The sequence below is a fragment of the Diabrotica undecimpunctata genome, chromosome 1 (genome assembly GCF_040954645.1).
Source record: "Diabrotica undecimpunctata isolate CICGRU chromosome 1, icDiaUnde3, whole genome shotgun sequence".
Taxonomy (NCBI): domain Eukaryota; kingdom Metazoa; phylum Arthropoda; class Insecta; order Coleoptera; family Chrysomelidae; genus Diabrotica; species Diabrotica undecimpunctata.
In genome coordinates, this window is record NC_092803.1 from 26,021,471 (window position 1) to 26,041,310 (window position 19,840).

Below are 19,840 nucleotides of genomic sequence, written 5' to 3' on the forward strand. Positions count from 1 at the left end.
TATATATATATATATATATATATATATATATGTAATATTAAATTATATATACAAAAGGAACATTTTTATATTCGAGAGAGGAAGAGAGAGAAAATATATCTTCTGTCTCTCTCTTACTCATTATCTTACATATGTAATGATTTCACAAATTCACTCCCATACAAATTTCCAACGTGGAGCGCGCGTATAGAAGTATAACTTTAAAAATGCCATATTTCACAGGCTTATTAGATATATATATATATATATATATATATATATATATATATATATATATATATATATATATATATATATATATATATATATATATATATATATATATATATATATATATATATATATATATATATATATATATATATATATATATATATATATATATATATATATATATATATATATATATTTTGAACCTACACCTTCCCCTAAAGCCGACCAACATTTCATCAATACAAACACATGTGTCTACGAAATACAGTTTTTGACAATTTGATACATATATATATATATATATATATATATATATATATATATATATATATATATATGTTCAGCCAGTCCCCTTCCTGTAGGTTTCTTCTACTTATTGCTTCGTCCACTTCATCTCTGAAAGATCTTCGAGGTCTGCCTCTCTTTCTTCTTCCTATCGGGCTCCACTCTGTTATTCTATTTATCCACCGATTTTGGTCTGCTCTTCTGACATGTCCGTACCAGGTTAACCTCTTCTGTTTGATGTAGTCTATTATGTCGGATTTCATTCCCATTCTCCTCTTAATCTCCATGTTATTTATTCTATCTCTTCTTGTTACTCTGCAGCTTCTCCTTTGGAATTCCATCTCTGTTGCTCTTATTTTGTTTTTGGTTTTCTTATTTATTGTCCAATTTTCACACCCATAAGTGAGGATACTTCTTGACCCATAAGTGAGGTATTATATATTTTTTCTTTGTTTTCATGCTGATGTTCTTATCCCATAGTACCGGGTTCAATTTTCGTACGCAGTCTCTTGTTTGTCCTAGTCTATTTTTTATATCTTCCTCCGTTGTTCCTTTGTTTGATATTATGAAATCTAAATACTTATACTTACTTGTCTGTTCGTTTGATTTGTTTACCTTCGTCTATTTGATATAAATGTTACTAATGGCTGCTGTTGGATCTATCAGTGCCATCCGTAGTAAATATAGAGTTTGTATCTTCGTCATTGGATTTGAAAGCTGATGTGTAATAAAGCAATCCCAAAGAGGATTTCAGTTCTATTTTATTTAGTTCTGGTCTATTTATTTTTCTATAATTTTCACGAATTGCACGTAACTTATTATTTGTCCAACTAAGTATTTCTTGTATTTTGATTTTTGCGGTACAAATATGGCTTATCAGTAGCATTTGAATGCCCGGTGTCGTGTTGACTTTCAATGTCTAGTTCTTTGCTTACATCGTCAATGTCACTATCACTAAAATATTCTAAATAGCTAGGTACTTCGTCAGCGCATTGAGCTAAAACAGCCTCAAAATTATAATCTGAAGGTTTTACAAATTTGCGAGTAAATTTAGAACAACTTGATGAACTTGCTGCCATACTAATAGCGAAAGAATGCACTGGACTGCTTTTAACTATAGAAACGTAAACACTGACATGCGGTACGTGATACCGCAAGAAAACTTTACGTCAACGTAGCTCAAAGCCAAAGGCTAAACCCATACTAAAACTCCAGCAGTTGAGAGCATGTATAATTACACAAGTCTTGAAGGTACACAGATGGTTTTCTAGGAATCTTTTATAAACACGTTTTACAACAAAATATATTGTTATATTTTTTATTATTCTAATTTATTGTCTTTATTTATTATCAAAGGTTCTACACTTATAACACTTACAAGTTTATTTAACGTCTTTATTTGTACAATATAACTAATTACCTTTTAAAAACTCGACGCGATGTTCATAAACTAACTGTTATTCAAAAACTGAAAACTCTCTACATAAAATGTCCCATATACAGGGATGAGTGCCTTAAGAACCGGCAAAATAACGCAAAAGATAGAAAACATAACACGTTGTGAAATAAAAAGAGATTAAAGTAGTAGAGGTGAGAAATTATCGATATTAACCTATAATTTACTTTACATTACATTAGAATTATCGAAAATTTCCCACCTTTAGACGTTAGCTTATGAGCTGGTTGACTTCAGTCATAGTAATACGTATCACGTAATGTAAGTAAAACAGTTTAAGTAGGAGTATTTTTTTATCCAAAATTAAAATATTGATCAATAATAAACTATGATTTGAGACGTCGCATACACTCTTCTCAATACAGAATTATCATAGCTTGTTATTCTGTATTCGTCAACACAGAATAATTATCAAATTACTACTAATTAAACTGTTTACTTACATTTGCTTTATTGCCTTCAATCAGTTTTTACTTTATGCGAAATTTAAAAAATGTAAATATTCGACGTCATACTTGTAATATTATGACTGAACTAAACTAGCTCATAAGCTAACGTCTAAAGGTGGGAAACTATCCATAGTCCTAATGTAATTTAATGTAAATTAGAGGTTTCTATCGATAATTTCCCACCTCTACTACTTTGATCTCTTTTTATTTCACAACGTATTATGTTTTCTATCTTTTGCGTTATTTTGCCAGTTCTTAAGGCATTCATCACTGTATACTAAATATCCGTTATCTAGAAGGATCGATGACCTTCTCCATTAGAACGGAATTCCATCGAATGTAAACAGGTTTTTTAGCGGAGGGGACCCATCGGTTATTACCTGGGGTTTCTGCCGGCTGGTGTATGATCTAGAAAATACTTGAATAGAAAAGAATTAGAAATAATATATTTACAGTTTTGTGCGCCATAATATTTATCGTAACAAAATTTCGGCGCGGTATGATATACCGCATGTCAGTGGTTAAGGGTTTTAAATATTCCCTTAACATGCTTCGTATATTAATTGGCAAAGACCTGATCGATGGATGACGAACCAACAGCAGTTTATATAACAGCAATAGAAGCAAAGTACAAAACCCTAAAAAAAAATCTTAGTGGCCAGCGGCAAAAAAATCTGGAAACAGAATACGTTGATTTTAATTCGTCAAACATATCGTCTCCGCCTTTTGTTAGGTTTTAGAGCTTAATAATCTCAGGTTTTACCTTTTCACCAGACTCCGAATCGATGTTGTCACCGGAATAAAATTTAGACAACATCAGTACGTTTTTTGAGGCTTTGGTTTATACAATAGCAACACAATATCCTTCTGGAAACCAAACATGCTACTAGGTGCAGGCTGTTTCTCTTGTATGAATACTGGTAGAATGACCCTGTTTTTCCTCAGTGTCCCCACGAGTGTAGTTTTTTTACAAAGTAATGCTTTCGCTAACGGTACTGACGTGAAATAATTGTCAAGTGTAATGTTTCTACCTGTATCTAATATAGAATATGCTACAAGCTTACCAACAGCAGATGAAGAGTTGTCTAGATGAAACGGACCATACGGCTGTTTTCCTGCACATCTTTCCATATTGCAGGTATAAAGCGTTCTCGAATCTATTAAGGCATATATTTTAATGCCATATTTGGCAGCTTTGCTAGCAATATATTGCCGAAATTTGCAACGTCTTCTGAAACTTTCTAACATTTCATCTACCGTACAATACTTTCCAACTTGGTAACTTTCTTGACATCTGGAGATGAAATGTTCAAATATTTCTCTAATAGCCGTACCCCAGCCATGTATAATAGACCAATAAAACCATATATCTCTGTAGTGTCAGAGTATTGGCAATCTCTTTCTCTGGTATAATTGTTTCGTATTTTGGGTATAGAGATATTTGTGTAATACACGATTTGCTCTATTATTTCTTCTGTGATATATAATCCCCAGTAAGTTTCCGAAGTATTTGCATTTTTGCTACGGAACTAGGACTAAAAATATTTTTTCTAGGCATTGGTAGATTTGGTCGTGAACGATGAGCCATCCAGTGAGTTTTTCTATCTTTACCAGTAAAACGCATACTCACGATTGACGTCAACTTCATTATGAAAATGTTCAACATCTTCATCAGATTGTTTGGAATCCGTATTATATTCACTGTGTTCACTGGTATCGTCGTCTTCGATGTCTACTCGTTCGTCATCTTCCATCCTTTCTTGATTTTGACCGTTCTTGGCGGGTTCACTGTATGTTAGCCATCATCTCTTCTCTTTGAATATCTTGATATCGAATTTGCTCAAGTCTACAAGAATTCGTCCTCTACTCATTGTGTACTATCTAAAATTATATTATAACAATAAACAAACACTATAACAATAAACAAACACCCTATATGACAAAAAACTCATTTTTTGACATATAGGATACAAGCAATATGTTAACGTAAGAACTCGCGCGATGAGAGAAACTCTCACACTTTTTTTATCTCTTTTAGTTTACGAGCTAGAGCCTTATAAACAATTAAATTGTTTATAACGATTGTTTGACTACTCGGATTGAAATCCACCCTCGAAATTCGTAATCAGCAGCCAAAAATACATAAAAAAACTTGGGTGGACCCATCAGAATTAAAACAGCCATGGTGACCTAATTGGCCCCTAGACTATAATATTATTTACAGTTACAGTTAAAGAAACAGTTAGCAATAGAACAGTTAGCAGTTACAATAACAGTTGCAGAAAGCTTTGGAGTAACAGCTAAAATAACACTTACCGTAATATTACCGGTAAAAGTTACATTTTAACAATAGCAGTTACTTTTGATTTTATAATGATCACTATTTGAAAACAAGAAAAATGGCTGTTCTCCCTTTACTGGTTTTATGTGTCGCAGCACTTTCCGCAATCCTTGATGGCCCTAAATTAATATGAAACTGAATTAAATGTACCCTGTCGAGACGCGAATCTGCCAGATTTATTTCAGTACCGAGATATTCATTTTCGGGCGACAAGCGATTCAGCGAAATTTAGCAGAAAAAATTTTCCATGTGCTCCATATTCGGATTAATTTTCTGCTCCTTAGAGGATTTATGACCGAAAAAGGCTCTTACAGTAACGATAAAAGCTGTATTTTTAATTAAATATTCAGATATATCGTATAAATGTATGTAACGATATTTATAGCATGGTTAATGATTACGAAGAGTAAATTGAAAAGCTTGGTTCACACCAAAAAAAATTATATTAAATGCTTAGACATTTAATATAATTATAGCATTTAATATAAAGCATTCGTAAAATTAAGCTACGTATTGACAAATAAATAGATATCAACAATAACTGGTATTTTTATAGTTTTGTCTATTAACTGTCGGTTATATAATATCGTAATAATAATAATAATATATTTAATTATGGGTACAAAAGACAAACTAGAGAGATGGAAAGAATACATACAAACTCTTTTTGACGACGATAGACCTTGTTCTCCACCATCCACAGATAATCGAATAAATGAAAAAGGCCCAGAAATAACCAAAGAAGAAGTGATCCACGCAGTAAAGTCTCAGAAAGATGAAAAAGCCACCGGTCTAGACAATATCAATGTCGAAATACTAAAACTAATTGCAGATAACGAAAGTAAAAGCCTAGACTTAATAGCAGCACTATTCAATAAGATATATGACAGAGGTAAAATACCAACAAACTGGCTAAAATCAACATTCATAGCATTACCAAAAAAAAACGAATTCCTCACAGTGCGATGATTATCGAATATTAAGCTTGATGTCTCATGTCCTTAAAACTTTTCTCAGAATTATCCATACACGAATTTACAAGAAGTGCGAGTTCCAGATGAGTGACACTCAATTCGGATTTCGAAACGGATTGGGAACACGAGAGGCTCTTTTTGCTTTAAATGTGTTAACACAACGATGCAGAGACTTGAATGTAGATGTATATGCATGTTTTATTGACTATCGAAAAGCATTTGACTGCGTTAACCATCAAAAGATGATCGAAATTCTTAGAACAACTGGAGTTGACGAACAAGACTTGCGAATTATCTCAGAACTATACTGGCCCAACCGGCAACAATTGAAATAGAGCACACAACATCCGAAGATATACAAACCCGATCAGGAGTGAGACAGGGTTGCGTCTTATCACCGCTACTGTTTAATTTATATTCGAGTCTATATTCAGAGAAGCATTAGACGAGGACCAAGGCGAAATTAAGATTAACGGAATCAGCATAGACAACATCAGATATGCTGATGATACCGTCTTAATAGCAAGCAACGCACAAGAACTACAAAATATAATAAATGAGGTAGTTCACCACAGCGAAATGTTCGGTTTACATCTAAACGTTTCCAAAACTAAAACTTTAGTATTTTCAAAGACACCAACAAACGTACATGTGTATGCCAAGGGTCAAATAATAGAACAAGTAAATTCCATAAAATATTTGGGAGCAAATATCAATGGTCAGTGTAATCCAAAAAAAGAAATTTTATCAAGAATCGAACAAGCAAGGAAAGCATTCATGAGCATGAAAACATTTTTTACAAGATCGGACCTTAGTTTGCAGCTTGGAATCTGAATGATCAGATGTTACGCTTTTTTTGTCTTACTGGATAGCTGTGAAAGTTGGACAATTGGCTCTGAAATAGAAAAAAGAATAGATGCCTTTGAGATGTATATATACAGACGAATGCTGATAATTCCATGGGTACAACGAGTTACTAATGTTGAGGTACAAATGCAATACTTGGGCCATGTGTTGAGAGGCGAAAGATACGAATTACTTCAAGTTATACTGGAAGGAAAAGTACAATGCAAAAGATCAGTAGAAAGACGCCAGAACTCGTGGCTGAAAGACCTGAGGAGATGGTTCGACCGCTCATCCGCAAAAATCTTTCGCGCAGCAGTTTCCAAAACTACAATTGCCATTTGTATCAAGTATTTTAAAGCGCGTTTTGCAATAGAAGGGAAATCAAAATTCCTTCTTGTCCAAAATTCACAAAAGTCGCATTGCTAAAAGTCTAATTTTAGTTCACCATCGCATGACAAATCAATTAGTTTTTCTTCTTCAGTTGCACTTACATCCTGGGTCGACGGCTCAACAAGAAAACGATTGCGTATCCATTCAAATTCAGAATAATTTTCTGTGAAGTACTCATTAAATTGTGTGATTAATTTATCATAGTGAATCTTACAACGTAAAAATACCTCAGAATTAATATTAATTGCATTTTTTATAACGAAGCTTTCCAGTGTTGGAAAATTATAGAATAAGTTATTTTCAAGACCTGTTTTTATAAATCTAATTTATTGACTTTATTTATTATAAAATATTCTACACTTTACGAGTGTATTTACGTACATTTATTTATTTAATCTACATAGAAACACTTAAATATTAATTTATTTACACTTATATAATTTATTTAAGACATTCACACCGGTTACAATTTAAATAGCCGCGCGAACAATTTATTAATCGACACTTGTTTCAGACTGTCCTTTTAAATCTCAAATCGTCCGTTTTATACCTGATTTGTTTATCTAGAAGTTTCTGCCCGCTTCTTTGACCTTCGCCAACGAATTATTCGACCCTCATCTGAAAAGTTCCAATCGCAGGTATAAGAGGGGACCCGTGGGTATTACCTGCTACGGCTTATTTATCGGAACAATATCACTGAGATATGCTAATTGGCACGACCAAATTTCGTCAGTAAACTTGTCTTTCAATGCATAATTTTTTAGCTAGTAATATTTGAACTTCGGAACTAAGCTGGGCAAAATTTTTTACATCAGTACTTTTGTCCCTCCGCAAGGCGAAAAAAAAATACTTGACTTTATTCGCTGTGTTAAGCGTCATCTTTCCCCAACTGTATAGCGTTTTCCACACAGCTATTCTTAATTTGGCCAAAAAAGAATCTTTAACAGCATTTTCGTTGCTTGAAGAAAACGCATCTATTTTTTCTGTCCGCCTTTAAGGTTAGCTTCTTTTTTTTATCTAGCAGTGTTCCTGATAGGTTCTTGTGCTTCAAATGAAATTGATGATGCAGCAAATACGGCTTCATTGAATGATTTAAAAAGAAAATCTGCGTTAAACTGCGGCCCCTGCAAACACATTTCAAAAATATTGCCATTGATAACTTTTACCTGTTCCAACCCTGTCTAACTTTCCGTAATCTTAAGAAAGTAGTTAACTTTGAACACCCGCTCCCGATGAGTGGGCAGTTAGCTTCAGTCAGCTACACGTGCCGTGTTGAATTAACAGTGGCAAATAAATTGAATGTTAAATTCAGAATGATTAGTGCCAAAAAACGCAAAATTTTCGAAGAGAATCATACGTTCCAAGGAAAATGGTAAAGTCAATATTTCTTCATCTAATTAAAAGGCAAACCTCAGTGCATTATTTGTTGTCAAGTACTCATGGTATCAAAAGAATACAATACTAGTAGGCATTATGAAAACCAGCACAAAACAAAATACGACAAATATCAAGGTGAAGCTCGCAATACTCTTGTAAAAAAACTTAAAGCTAAATTGAATAAAAAAAATCTCTATTTACAAAACCGACAGCTGTTCAATCATCAAGCTTAGCAGCATCATATGAAGTATGTTTAGAGCTTGTCAAAAGTAAAAAACATTTAAAGATGGAGAAATGATCAAGCGGCGTGCCGTTAAAATGACGCGATCCTTTGGAGATGAAAAGATGGCCAAAAATTTTGAATGTGTTTCAGTTTCCCATCAAACTGTTTCTAGAGGAGTTGATGAGCTGAATACTCATGTATTTAAAAAAATGGTCGACACAGGTCGTGATTGTTTGTACTACTCCTCAGCCCTGGACGAATCTGTTGATATTACTGACAAAAATCAGCTATTAATTTTTGTTAGATGCACCAGTGAAGATTTTTGTGTAACTGAGGAACTTCTAAAACTGCACCACATGGAATATGGGACCAAAGGTATAAATAAATTTGAAGCAGTTAGTGACACTGTAAAAAATATAGGCGGTTTTCAAAAGTGCTCTTACGTTTGCGGGAAAATGGTGTTAACTGTGTTATGTTTCATTGCATTATCCATCAAGAGGCTCTCTGCGGAAAGATAATTAAAATCAACGATACTATGAAAACTGTAGTGCAGATAGTAAACAGCTTAAGAGAAGGAAACAGAGCTCAGCGACACCGAAAATTCATCTCTTTATTGGAGAAATTAAATACTGAATATAAGGACGTCCCCCTACATTCAGAGATACGCTGGTTGAGAGCAGGTAAATGCCTTAAAAAAATTTTTTTCTTTAAGAAAAGGGATCTTACTGTTTTTTGAAACGGAAATTGTTATTAACACGGACGTATTTATAACAAAGCTTAAGAACAAAACATTTCTTCATGAACTGGCATTTGAAAAACTTGATCTTTTCGAGAACTGCATGAAAATAAGCGACCTCACACATTTTCCTGCGTGTTTCGAAATAAATCAAGAAGAAACCATGGTCGATTTCTCGAGATTTGCAAAAGTTCTTAAAGAAATAAAAAGAGAATTCGATGAAAGGTTTTCGGAATTTGATGCACTAAAACCCGATCTTGAGCTTTTTAACAATTCAATGGGAGTCAACATCCAGAACCAATCAGCAGAATACCAATTAGAGCTGTGCGAACTACAGTCCGATTCGTTTTTTCAAGCAAAGAAAAATGAAGACATTAGTACCTTTTGGAAGTTACTCTCCAAGGATCGTTTTCCTAAACTTCGTAGCTTTGCGCTGAAACTATATTCAATGTTTGGTACTACGTATGTGAAAGTACATTTTCTGCTTTGAAGTATATTAAATCTAAAACACGTAATCGCATGGAAAACGATTCTCTGGAAGAGTGTATTAGACTCACTACGACTAGCATAGATATAGAAGTGCACAAGTTAGTAGAGGATAAACCAGTGTCTCAAATAACCCATTGATTTTTTATTTTATGCAAAAATTTTAAACATAACATGTAAATTGTAAACCATAAAATACTTGTAAATAATATTTCGTTTGTATATTATTTTTTGAAATAAACTTTTTTTGAATGAGTCGAGTTCTCTGGCCCTTCATAATAATTTCAAATTTAATACGGCCCGCAACTTCTAAAAGGTTGAAGCACACTGATTTAAATCATATAGTCTGATAATCGTTTTTTGTTTTTTTACAATTTAAGTTTAAATCAACGTTTGTTACCTTGCGTTTTGTGTATCACTGGAAACAATGATATGTACCAGCATGTACCACAGATCGAGAACCGCTGCCCTAGGATATAACAATTGTGTTTATGGTAACCGTGTCCAAGCTAAAATAAACAAATAATATGTAAATGAAAAATAAAAATTGGACAAACACACTACTAACCATAGTATAATACATCAAAATCTGCAAAACTTATTATCAAAGTATACAAATTTCTCTCAAATTTATACAGATGCTTCAAAATCAACAGATGGCGTGGGAGCAGCAGTTATATCCTCTAATATGTGTCAAAAATATAAGTTGCCAATAGACTATAGTACTTAATGCAGAATTATATGCCATATAAGAGGCACTCACATATATTATATGCTCACCAAATCAGAAATATATAATTTTGACTGATTCACTAAACTCACTACAATCTATAGGAAGAATATACCCAGAGAATCATATTCTTGAAAAAATAAAACAAAATCTGATAGAGATAGAAAATTGTAATAAGGAGGTAATCTTTATTTGGATCCCATCACATAATGGTATTAGAGGTAATGAAGAAGCAGATAAGTGTGCGCGTGAAGCCGTCAATTCAGCTGACTCTATTATGGTGAAATACGTGATAGCTAGTGATGTTTCAAGTGTTATCAAATCGCGGATCCTAAGTGAGTGGCAAAACCGGTGGGAATTTTCAGTGTCCAATCTTCGGAATATTAAACCGGACATTAAACCATGGAGATGTTTTCAGACTAAAAGAAGGGATCAAGTGACAATAACTCGTCTTAGATTAGGTCATACCAGTGCCACGCACAAGTTCTTAATTACTAAAGAATCCGAACCAAAATGTGAGCAGTGTAACTTAAACTCTCGGTGAAACATGTTGTTGTAGATTGTCCAGTTTTCTCCACAGCAAGAATCAATTATGGTATCTCAATAAACTTAGAGAAAGCACTTGGTGCAAATTGTTCATTCACAAATATGTTAAACTACTTAAAAGCTATTAACTCTGTTAATATATAATATATTTAATATTGTAAATCTGATTCTCGCTAATAACCTTCGGGTTGGTGCGAATTTGTAAATAAAAAAAAATTATAAAAATTTAAGGATTTTATAAACAATTAAATTTATCTCGAAAACGAATTGGCCCATCGGATCTTAGGAAGTTGCATTCGATTTGTAATTAAAAGAGCTATATTGTAGTGCTTTTTGGACTAAAAATATTCAAATGATTAGCCACATCCGATAAGAAAGCAAAATCTTCATGGTCTTTGTCATATCACCAGTAGTTTTGCCGTTACTAGCTTGTGATTTGGCACGATTTCTGATTCTTTATATGTCATTACATGTTTTAATTTTTTTGTTACAATTCGGAAAACACATGCACAAATAATAATAATAAGAAAGAATCTAAATTAAGAGATTGGGATCATAAAACTGTGAAGGCAAACTACGAACCTGTGAAGGAAAATAGTGTATGTTCCTATATAAACTCTCCATAAACATCCCTATTAAATTGAAAACCGATACCGCTTTTCACGTACTCCCACGTAATAGACTTTCAAATAATTAACTAGGTCAAAATGTTCCTAACATAATAATTAATGTAATGTTGAACTTGCCGGCAATTAGAGGGAGACAGAGCCGTCTTAATCAATTTCAAGTTCTCCACAATTACGACCCAACTCGGGCCCTAAACACCGATTAATTCTAGATGACTTTTCCCGACTTCTAAAATATTTTAATTGCTCTAAATTTCCCAATTCCCTCAAATCCAATCGTGAATGTATGAATATAAAGAGGGGCCTCCAGGGATTTTATTTACGTTCTCGAAATTGTTTTCAGACAAATTGGAAAAATAATTAAATAAACTGTTTTACGCTCGGAAAAATAGGGCTACTCGCACTAGGTCGCCTCTAGGTTAAAATCTATCGTCTAGTGCCTTTTTAGTTTAGGGTTAATATAGTTTCCACGCCTCTTACGTTTATACTGGCAGTTATAGTTAAAGCAATAGTTACTGTAACAAGTACAGCCAAAATAGCTGACTACGTTTTTCCTCTACTAATTATTAAATGGTTTTTCAGATTTCTTGCAATATGGTGGCCACTGAAGTGCCAAATCACTAAGCGAAGAGCGAGGATCATCATCATTTTCATCTGGTTCGTCGCTTTAACCACCACCATCCCTTGGGCGATTTTCTTCGACTTGGTGGTCATCTTTAGCGACGCTCCCAACGTCCAACTGTGCATCGAAGTATGGCCTGAAGAAATGAACGGATCTCTGTACTTTCTTACGGCGAATCTTCTGTTCTGCTACATTTTCCCGATGATTCTCATCACCATGTGTTACGTCCTAATTTATATTAAGGTAATATAAACTAATTTGTTCTTAATTATCATTAAGACTAATGCATTTGCAGGTCTGGAAGCGGGATATTCCCACAGATACCAAAGACGCTCAAATGGAGAAGATGCAGCAAAAATCCAAGGTCAAAGTGGTCAAGATGCTGATAGCAGTAGTTATATTGTTTGTTATATCTTGGTTACCACTGTACGCCATTTTCGCTAGAATCAAATTAGGTGGAGATATCGAACCATGGGAGGAAGAGATTCTACCTATAGCTACTCCAGTGGCCCAATGGTTAGGAGCATCCAATTCATGTATCAATCCGATTCTATACGCATTTTTCAATAAAAAATATAGAAGAGGTTTTGTAGCCATCATCAAGAGCAGAAAGTAAGATTTTCAAATTCATTTCGTACATACTTTGTATAGAAAACTGCTAATTATAACTAGAGACTGGCAAATGTGTACTAAAAATGTCCAAAATATGCACGTAGTACGTAGTAGAACTCAATGTGATGTAATAATATAAGTTAGTAACATATCGAGGGTACATCCTTTATGTTTTTAAATAACATACATATAAAATCAGAGTTTGGTGTTTATTGAGAGTAGACTAAATGTAAGAGGAAATACTGACCATATCGGGAGAATATTATGAGGTTTTTTCCTGATTTTTTTCTCATGATTTACTATGGAATCACTAACATGAGAATTTTACAAGACGAATCACATGCTATGATTTTACTGATGAATATTCTCAAGTTAAAGTTGATTTCATGTAATATAATGAACTATCTTACAATAAAGTCGTCCCAGCAACGCAACTCAGCAATATTGGCAATATCATTTTAAAGTCATCTACCTTAAAATATATAATATATGTCTTAATTATCAATATGAATAAGTCATAAAATTAAATTATTAGAAGAATTTTCCTCTTCTTAAAGTTCCATCTCCTATCGGAGGTTGGATATCATAACGGCTATGGTCACTTTGTTGGCTGCTGCTCTGAAAAGTTGTAGTGAACTACAGTTAAACCATTCTCTAAGGTTCTTCAGCCAGGAGATGCGTCTTCTTCCTATGCTTCTTCTTCCTTGGATCCTTCCTTGCATAATAATTCTCAGCAGCTCATATTTTTCTCCTCTGGTTATGTGACCCAAATACTCTAGTTTTCTTCTCTTTATGCTGTTCATAATTTCTAACTCCTTATTTAGACGTCGTAGTACCTCAGCATTGGTAATCCTTTGAACCCACTGAATTTTTAATATTCTTCTGTAACACCACATTTCGAACGCTTCTATTTTTCTTATGTGCTGTTTCTTCAATGTCCAAGCTTCCATTCCGTATAGTAAGATAGAAAATATGTAACATCTTAGAACCCTCAATCTGAGATGCAACTGAAGGTCTCTGTTGGTAAGCATTGCCTTCATTTTCACAAATGCTTGCCTTGCAGTTTCAATTCGGACTTTGATTTCTCTGCTTTGGTTATTTTTGTCATCAACCCAGGTTCCCAGATAATTGTATGTCTCTACTTTTTCTATTTGGGTTTGCTCTATCATTAATCTTTCATTTCCATTTTGCGTTTTTGAGATAATCATAAATTTAGTTTTTCTCTTATTTATTTTTAGTCCGTATCTAATGCAATAATCGTTAATTCTATTTACCAATTCTTGTAGCGATTCGGCTGTCTGCCATTATAACGGTGTCATCAGCGAATCTTATGTTATTTACTATTCTTCCGTTTACAGAGATTCCATTACCCAGATCCGCTATCGCTTCCTGGAATATGGCTTCACTGTACACGTTAAACAGTAATGGTGACAGAACACAGCCCTGTCTTACTCCTCTCTTTATATCTATATTTTCGGACTTTTGATCTTCTATCTTTATATTGGCCTTTTGATTCCAATTCAGATTGATAATGATTCGTAAGTCTCGTCTGTCTATATCTTTGTTTCTCAGTACTTCTATTAGTTTTTCATGTCGGACCCTGTCGAATGCCTTCTCGAAGTCGATGAAACAGGAATAAATATCTAGGTTTATATCTAAGGTTAATATCATATCTTAGAATTTTTCACCAAGTAACAAAAAACAAAATGTGTTTAATTAATTAATGTTTGTATTTTGAGAACGATTTCCGAAGTGGAACCCCACAAGAAAATAGCTTCAGAACAATATTAAAATAGTAATTGCAGAAGAAAGAATGAAATAACCATATAAGCAGAATGGGGGAAACCCGTGTCGTCAAAATAGCAAGAGATAAGTCACCAATCAGCAGAAGAAGTATCGAGACGACCGCGCAAAAGATGGAGTGACAAACTTCCAAAGAGGTATTAATCCGCCAATGAACAAGCAGGAGTGCTTATAAAGAGGAATAAGAAGATTATTATATTGACAACTTCGTGATCAAGAAATGAACAAAGACAGATAGTGGGAGATACTACATCTAAAGCGATAGCTGCTACATACTTTGGGTTGACCCCGAAATTTTCCCCAAACTCGAATCGTTGGTGCTTTCCGACTGAGCTTGTCCATTATTGATTTCTACTTTGATCAACTTGGTTATCTACATGGCCATGTACTTGGTCTTCTACTGTGTCTTCTGACATAATATCTTCAATAGTAGAATTATTAACATATTTTTCGTCATTCGAGATAAGAGCTTCATGAACCACTAATGACTCATTATAATTACAGAACGCAACACCACTTTCCTCGACAGATGTAGATGAAACGTCAATATCTTCTAAGTTTGACGGTACAAATAAGTCGCTGACAGAATCTAATACATTACAGAGGCATTCTCTTCGTCAGAAATTTCTGAAAGGAAGAGTGAATCTAAAAGAGATTCCAATCGACGGTAATAAATAAGTGACTATTCACCGTTTTTCTTTTGCTTTGTGTAATAAACGTAAATTACGCTGATTTGGAAACACTTCTAATGGGTTGATAATCATCCACCTACCGAGTTATCGTTATACATATATCAAAGAAGGCAAAAGTGAAGCTACTCATGACTTCTCAGCACTGATGGTTTGTAACTACCACCAGTGCCGAAGGGCTCATATCGACCGCTTTTGGTTTTCAACTGTCACTTGCTTGTTTTACTTTATGGTAACAATTCCGTTTGCGAATTTTTCATTTATATTTATTTCAATATTCACTTTGGCTCTAAAACAAAAACTACAAAATTCATTTCGGCAGTGAATCTGTTAAATATGTTTTCCGAGTATAATATGCATCCCGGTCTAAACCCTTTCTTCTTCTTCTTCTTTAAGTGCCATCTCCGCGACGAAGGTTGGCAATCATCATGGCTATTCTGACCTTCGAGGCAGCTGCTCTGAACAATTGCCTTGAGCTGCAACCAAACCACTCTCTCAGATTCTTCAACCAGGAAACGCGTCTTCTTCCTACGCTTCTCCTACCCTCTACTTTTCCTTGAATTATGAGTCTCAAGATGTTGTATCTTTCGCCTCTCATCACATGTCCGAGATATTGCAATTTCCTTTCTTTTATTGTATTTTCCATTTCCCTCTCTCTACCTATTCTCCTTAACTCTTTTGTATTCGTGACTCTATCTACCCATGGAATCCTTAACAATCTTCTAAATGTCCACATTTCAAACGCGTTAAGTCGATTTATTGTATTCCGGTTTAATGTCCATGATTCAGCTCAATAGAAGACTACACTGTGTACATAGCATTTAATTAGAATATTTTTTTGAGGGTCAATGTCAAATCTTTGCTGCATAAAATCTTTTTCATTTTCACGAAGTTGGCACGTGCTTTTTCAATTCTAACTCTTATTTTTGCAGTATAATCGTTATTTTCTCTAATTATCGTTCCCAAGTAAGTATATCTTTTTACTCTTTCAATCTGCTGACCGCCTACCGTTAATATTTCGTTTGTATTGTTGTTCTTGCTAATTTTCATGAATTTCGTTTTTTTATGTTAAGAGAGAGTCCGTATTCTTCACTATATCTTAATATTTTGTTCATTATTCTTTCTAAGTCTTTCAAGTTGTCGGCTATTATGACTGTATCGTCGACATACCTAATGTTGTTAATTAAACTTCTGTTCACTTTTATGCTGACGGTCTCGTTTACCAAATCGTCTTGTATGATTTCTTCAGAATAAGCATCAAACAATAACGGCGACAGTATGCAACCTAGCTTGACCCCTCTCCTTATCTTCACTTCTTCTCACATTTCCCTTCCAATTTTCACATTTGATCGTTGGCTGTAGTATAAATTTGATATCAATGTTACATCACTTACATCCAGATTCTTGGTTTTGAGTACTTCTATAAGTCGGTCATGTTTTACCTTATCGAATGCCTTGTTGTAGTCTATAAAGCATACATAAAGATCTCGATTAACATCCAAACATCTTTGGGTCAGCACGTTAAAAGAAAATAGTGCCTCTCTTGTGCTCACTCCATTCCGAAATCCAAACTGGGAATCACTAATATCCATCTCCAGCTTAGCGTGTATTATGGATGGTTTTAAGCAGGGTTTTTAAGGTATGTGACATTAGACTGATCGTTCGATAATCACTACATTCTTTGACATTTACTTTCTTTGGTAGACAAATAAATGTTGATCTCAGCATTTCACGTGGAATGATTCCTGTAGAATAGATTGTGTTCGGTAGTTGGACTAAAAGATCTTTGTTTTTTCATTGACCAAAATTTCAGCAATTCACTTGGTATTTCATCTGGACCAACAGCTTTATTATTTTTCATGGACTTTACTGCATGCATAACTTCTGACTTTGTTATTTCGGGTCTCTCGTCTTTACTCTGATTATCTTCATATATATTTTCCTGTCTCTGGTCATGGAATAATTCCTCTATATATTCTTTCCATCTTCCTCATTTTTATTCTGTCTCCACTAAAATGTTTCCTTGTTTGTCCAATAGTATGCTTAAGGTTTTTTGTTTTGCTACCCCAGCTAATTCTTTAACTTTGTTATGGAGATTGAAGTTATCATATTTGTTTTGTAAGTCTTCTATTTCTTGGCATTTTCCAGCGAAATAAGTCTCTTTAGCTTCTCTTATTTTCCTTCTTATTTGATTATGTAGCTGTTGATACTGAGTTATATTGATATTCTTTTGCCTTCTTCTGTCCTCTATCATTTCCAAGATTTCTTCTGTCATCCAATCTCCTTTCTTACATCTGGTTGTTGTGAGTTCTCTGCGACTTGGTTCGATAATTGCATTTTTAATGAATTGCCACTGTTGTTCTACATCACCATCAATTGATTCCGGTGTGGATTCTAGGTTTGCATTAATTTCTTGTTTCAGTTTTTCTTTGACGTCTTCTGATTCTAATTTTTGTATGTTTAGTTTATCTCTTTTGTAGCTTTTTGTATCTTTTTTAAGTGAAGTTGGAATTTTGCTACAAGAGGATTATAGTCCGACGCCACGTCTGCACCTGGGTACGCTTTGACCGATTCTATTGCGTTTCGGTATCTGTGGTTTATTACAATATAGTCAATTTGGTTTCTAACGATTTTATCGACCTTGTCAGCTGGCGATTTCCAAGTGTAAAGGCGTCGTTTAGGCAGTTTGAAGAAAGTATTCATTACCGCAAGATTTACCGCATGATCTAAACCCTTTACTTATTTTAATTTCGTCTGTTCATCTCTGCTTTTATTCTTAAAAGTAATACTTTTAATTATAATTTTTCTAATTTTTAGAACTTTATAATCTTAACCGGATTTTTTAGACATTTTTATTAACTTTTGATGTACACTATTGAAGATTTTCTGATAATCTACGCAACAAGCATGAATGTCGACATTAATTCCAGTCTCTAGTTATGATTCTTATTTGTACTTTTTGCTGTATCTTATAATTTACAATTTTTATACAGATGTTGCGGAAGATTGAGATATTATGAAACCGTGGCTTTGATGTCGTCCTCTACCAGCATGAGAAAGTCCTCACACTTTTACAACAATAACTCGTCAACAAGAAAAGTGCCGCCCGTGCAAGACAACGCTGTCTCCTACATATATAACAATACCGGGGTCTGAACCCTGAAACGGTCCACCCCCGTTTAAAAGGTTTGTATAATCCACGAAAATAAACTCCAAACAACTTTTTTTACAAATTTTTGATCACATTGATTCTTCTTTTTGTTTTACAGGGCTTGGTTCAACTTGTGACCATTTTGCTCACCGTTTTACGAAAGAAATTTTGACCTAGACGTTTCGACGACGAGTCATTGACTATGTCCGTGAAACCAACCAACCAACCAACCAAAAAAAAATAAATCATTGTACCATAAATGTATTGAATTTGTCTCGACGTAAGAATAAGAGAAAAAATTTGTAGTTTTAAGGAAACCAAGGCAGAAATTTTGGTATCACAGTACCTTATTTGTAAGCTTATGGCAGAAAATTGTAGTGACCGACACTTTGAAACAGATCTAAGATAATATATCTTTTTAACGATATTGTACTTCACCTGAAGCGTGTCTTAAAACAAAACTTGTTGATATCGTAGTAGATTTTTGGGTTTTGTGTTCATCGTACGAGCAGCGTTGGGTTAACTTACATTTGATATATCTCTATAGGCTTTCCGAAATACCTAATAGAATAGTATATTCTGTAATTTTTATTATAACCGACTATAATATAGTCTATATTTTTTCAACGAATGAATCAAAAATAATTAAAAATATTTAATTTTTTGACGTGACAACGTCTTAAATTAGGTTGTGGCTCGGAGTCATTCATGAAAAAGTGTAACGCCCGCTCACGTCTGTTACAGTGAGTCACCGAACGAGAGAGAGGCCCGCCGGACCGGCGAATGCCTTGCGTCTCTCTCCCACTCAAACATGATCGGTCCGCTGCGCGCGAAGCACTAGAGAATTAGGCGCGTTGAATCGGTGCGTGCTTGCGTGCTTGTGTCTCTGTCTTTCTCGAGCGTTCTTGGCGTTCAAGACACATTACAGCAGAAACACTTCCTTTCATTTCATATTTCTCCTATCATCGTCCTATCCTCAACAAAATCACTCAAATAGAAATTAGTTAAGTTTAAGTTTACATGTACAATGTTTTAGTAAACAAAATATATTTCTATAGTTAAAATTTGTGCAATTCTTATTTTCATTCAATTCCTTGTTCCTATTGTGCAATTTAATAATATTCATATCAATAAATATTCTACCGAGAAAAAGACGTTGTCACGTAAAATTTTTGCCCGTAAAACCGACTTTACAGGCAACCGATTTTTTTTTTCAATATTTACGAACAAAAGAATTATATTGAAAGAATTATATTAGGTTTAATTAGTATTTACGAGCCCAGAC

General features: G+C 34.0%; 1 protein-coding gene across 1 annotated transcript in view; it reads left to right on the top strand.

The window, feature by feature from the left end:
* The window catches only part of LOC140446755 (neuropeptide SIFamide receptor-like), a 351,230-nt gene extending 332,052 nt beyond the window's left edge, over positions 1-19,178 (top strand). Inside the window, exons 3-6 of the mRNA XM_072539350.1 lie at positions 12,261-12,543; positions 12,596-12,912; positions 18,398-18,590; positions 18,674-19,178. Of these exons, the coding sequence (XP_072395451.1) occupies positions 12,261-12,543; positions 12,596-12,912; positions 18,398-18,560 (763 nt within the window). The 3' untranslated portion in view covers positions 18,561-18,590; positions 18,674-19,178. The remainder of the gene's footprint in view (positions 1-12,260; positions 12,544-12,595; positions 12,913-18,397; positions 18,591-18,673) is intronic.
* Positions 19,179-19,840: the final 662 nt, after the last annotated feature.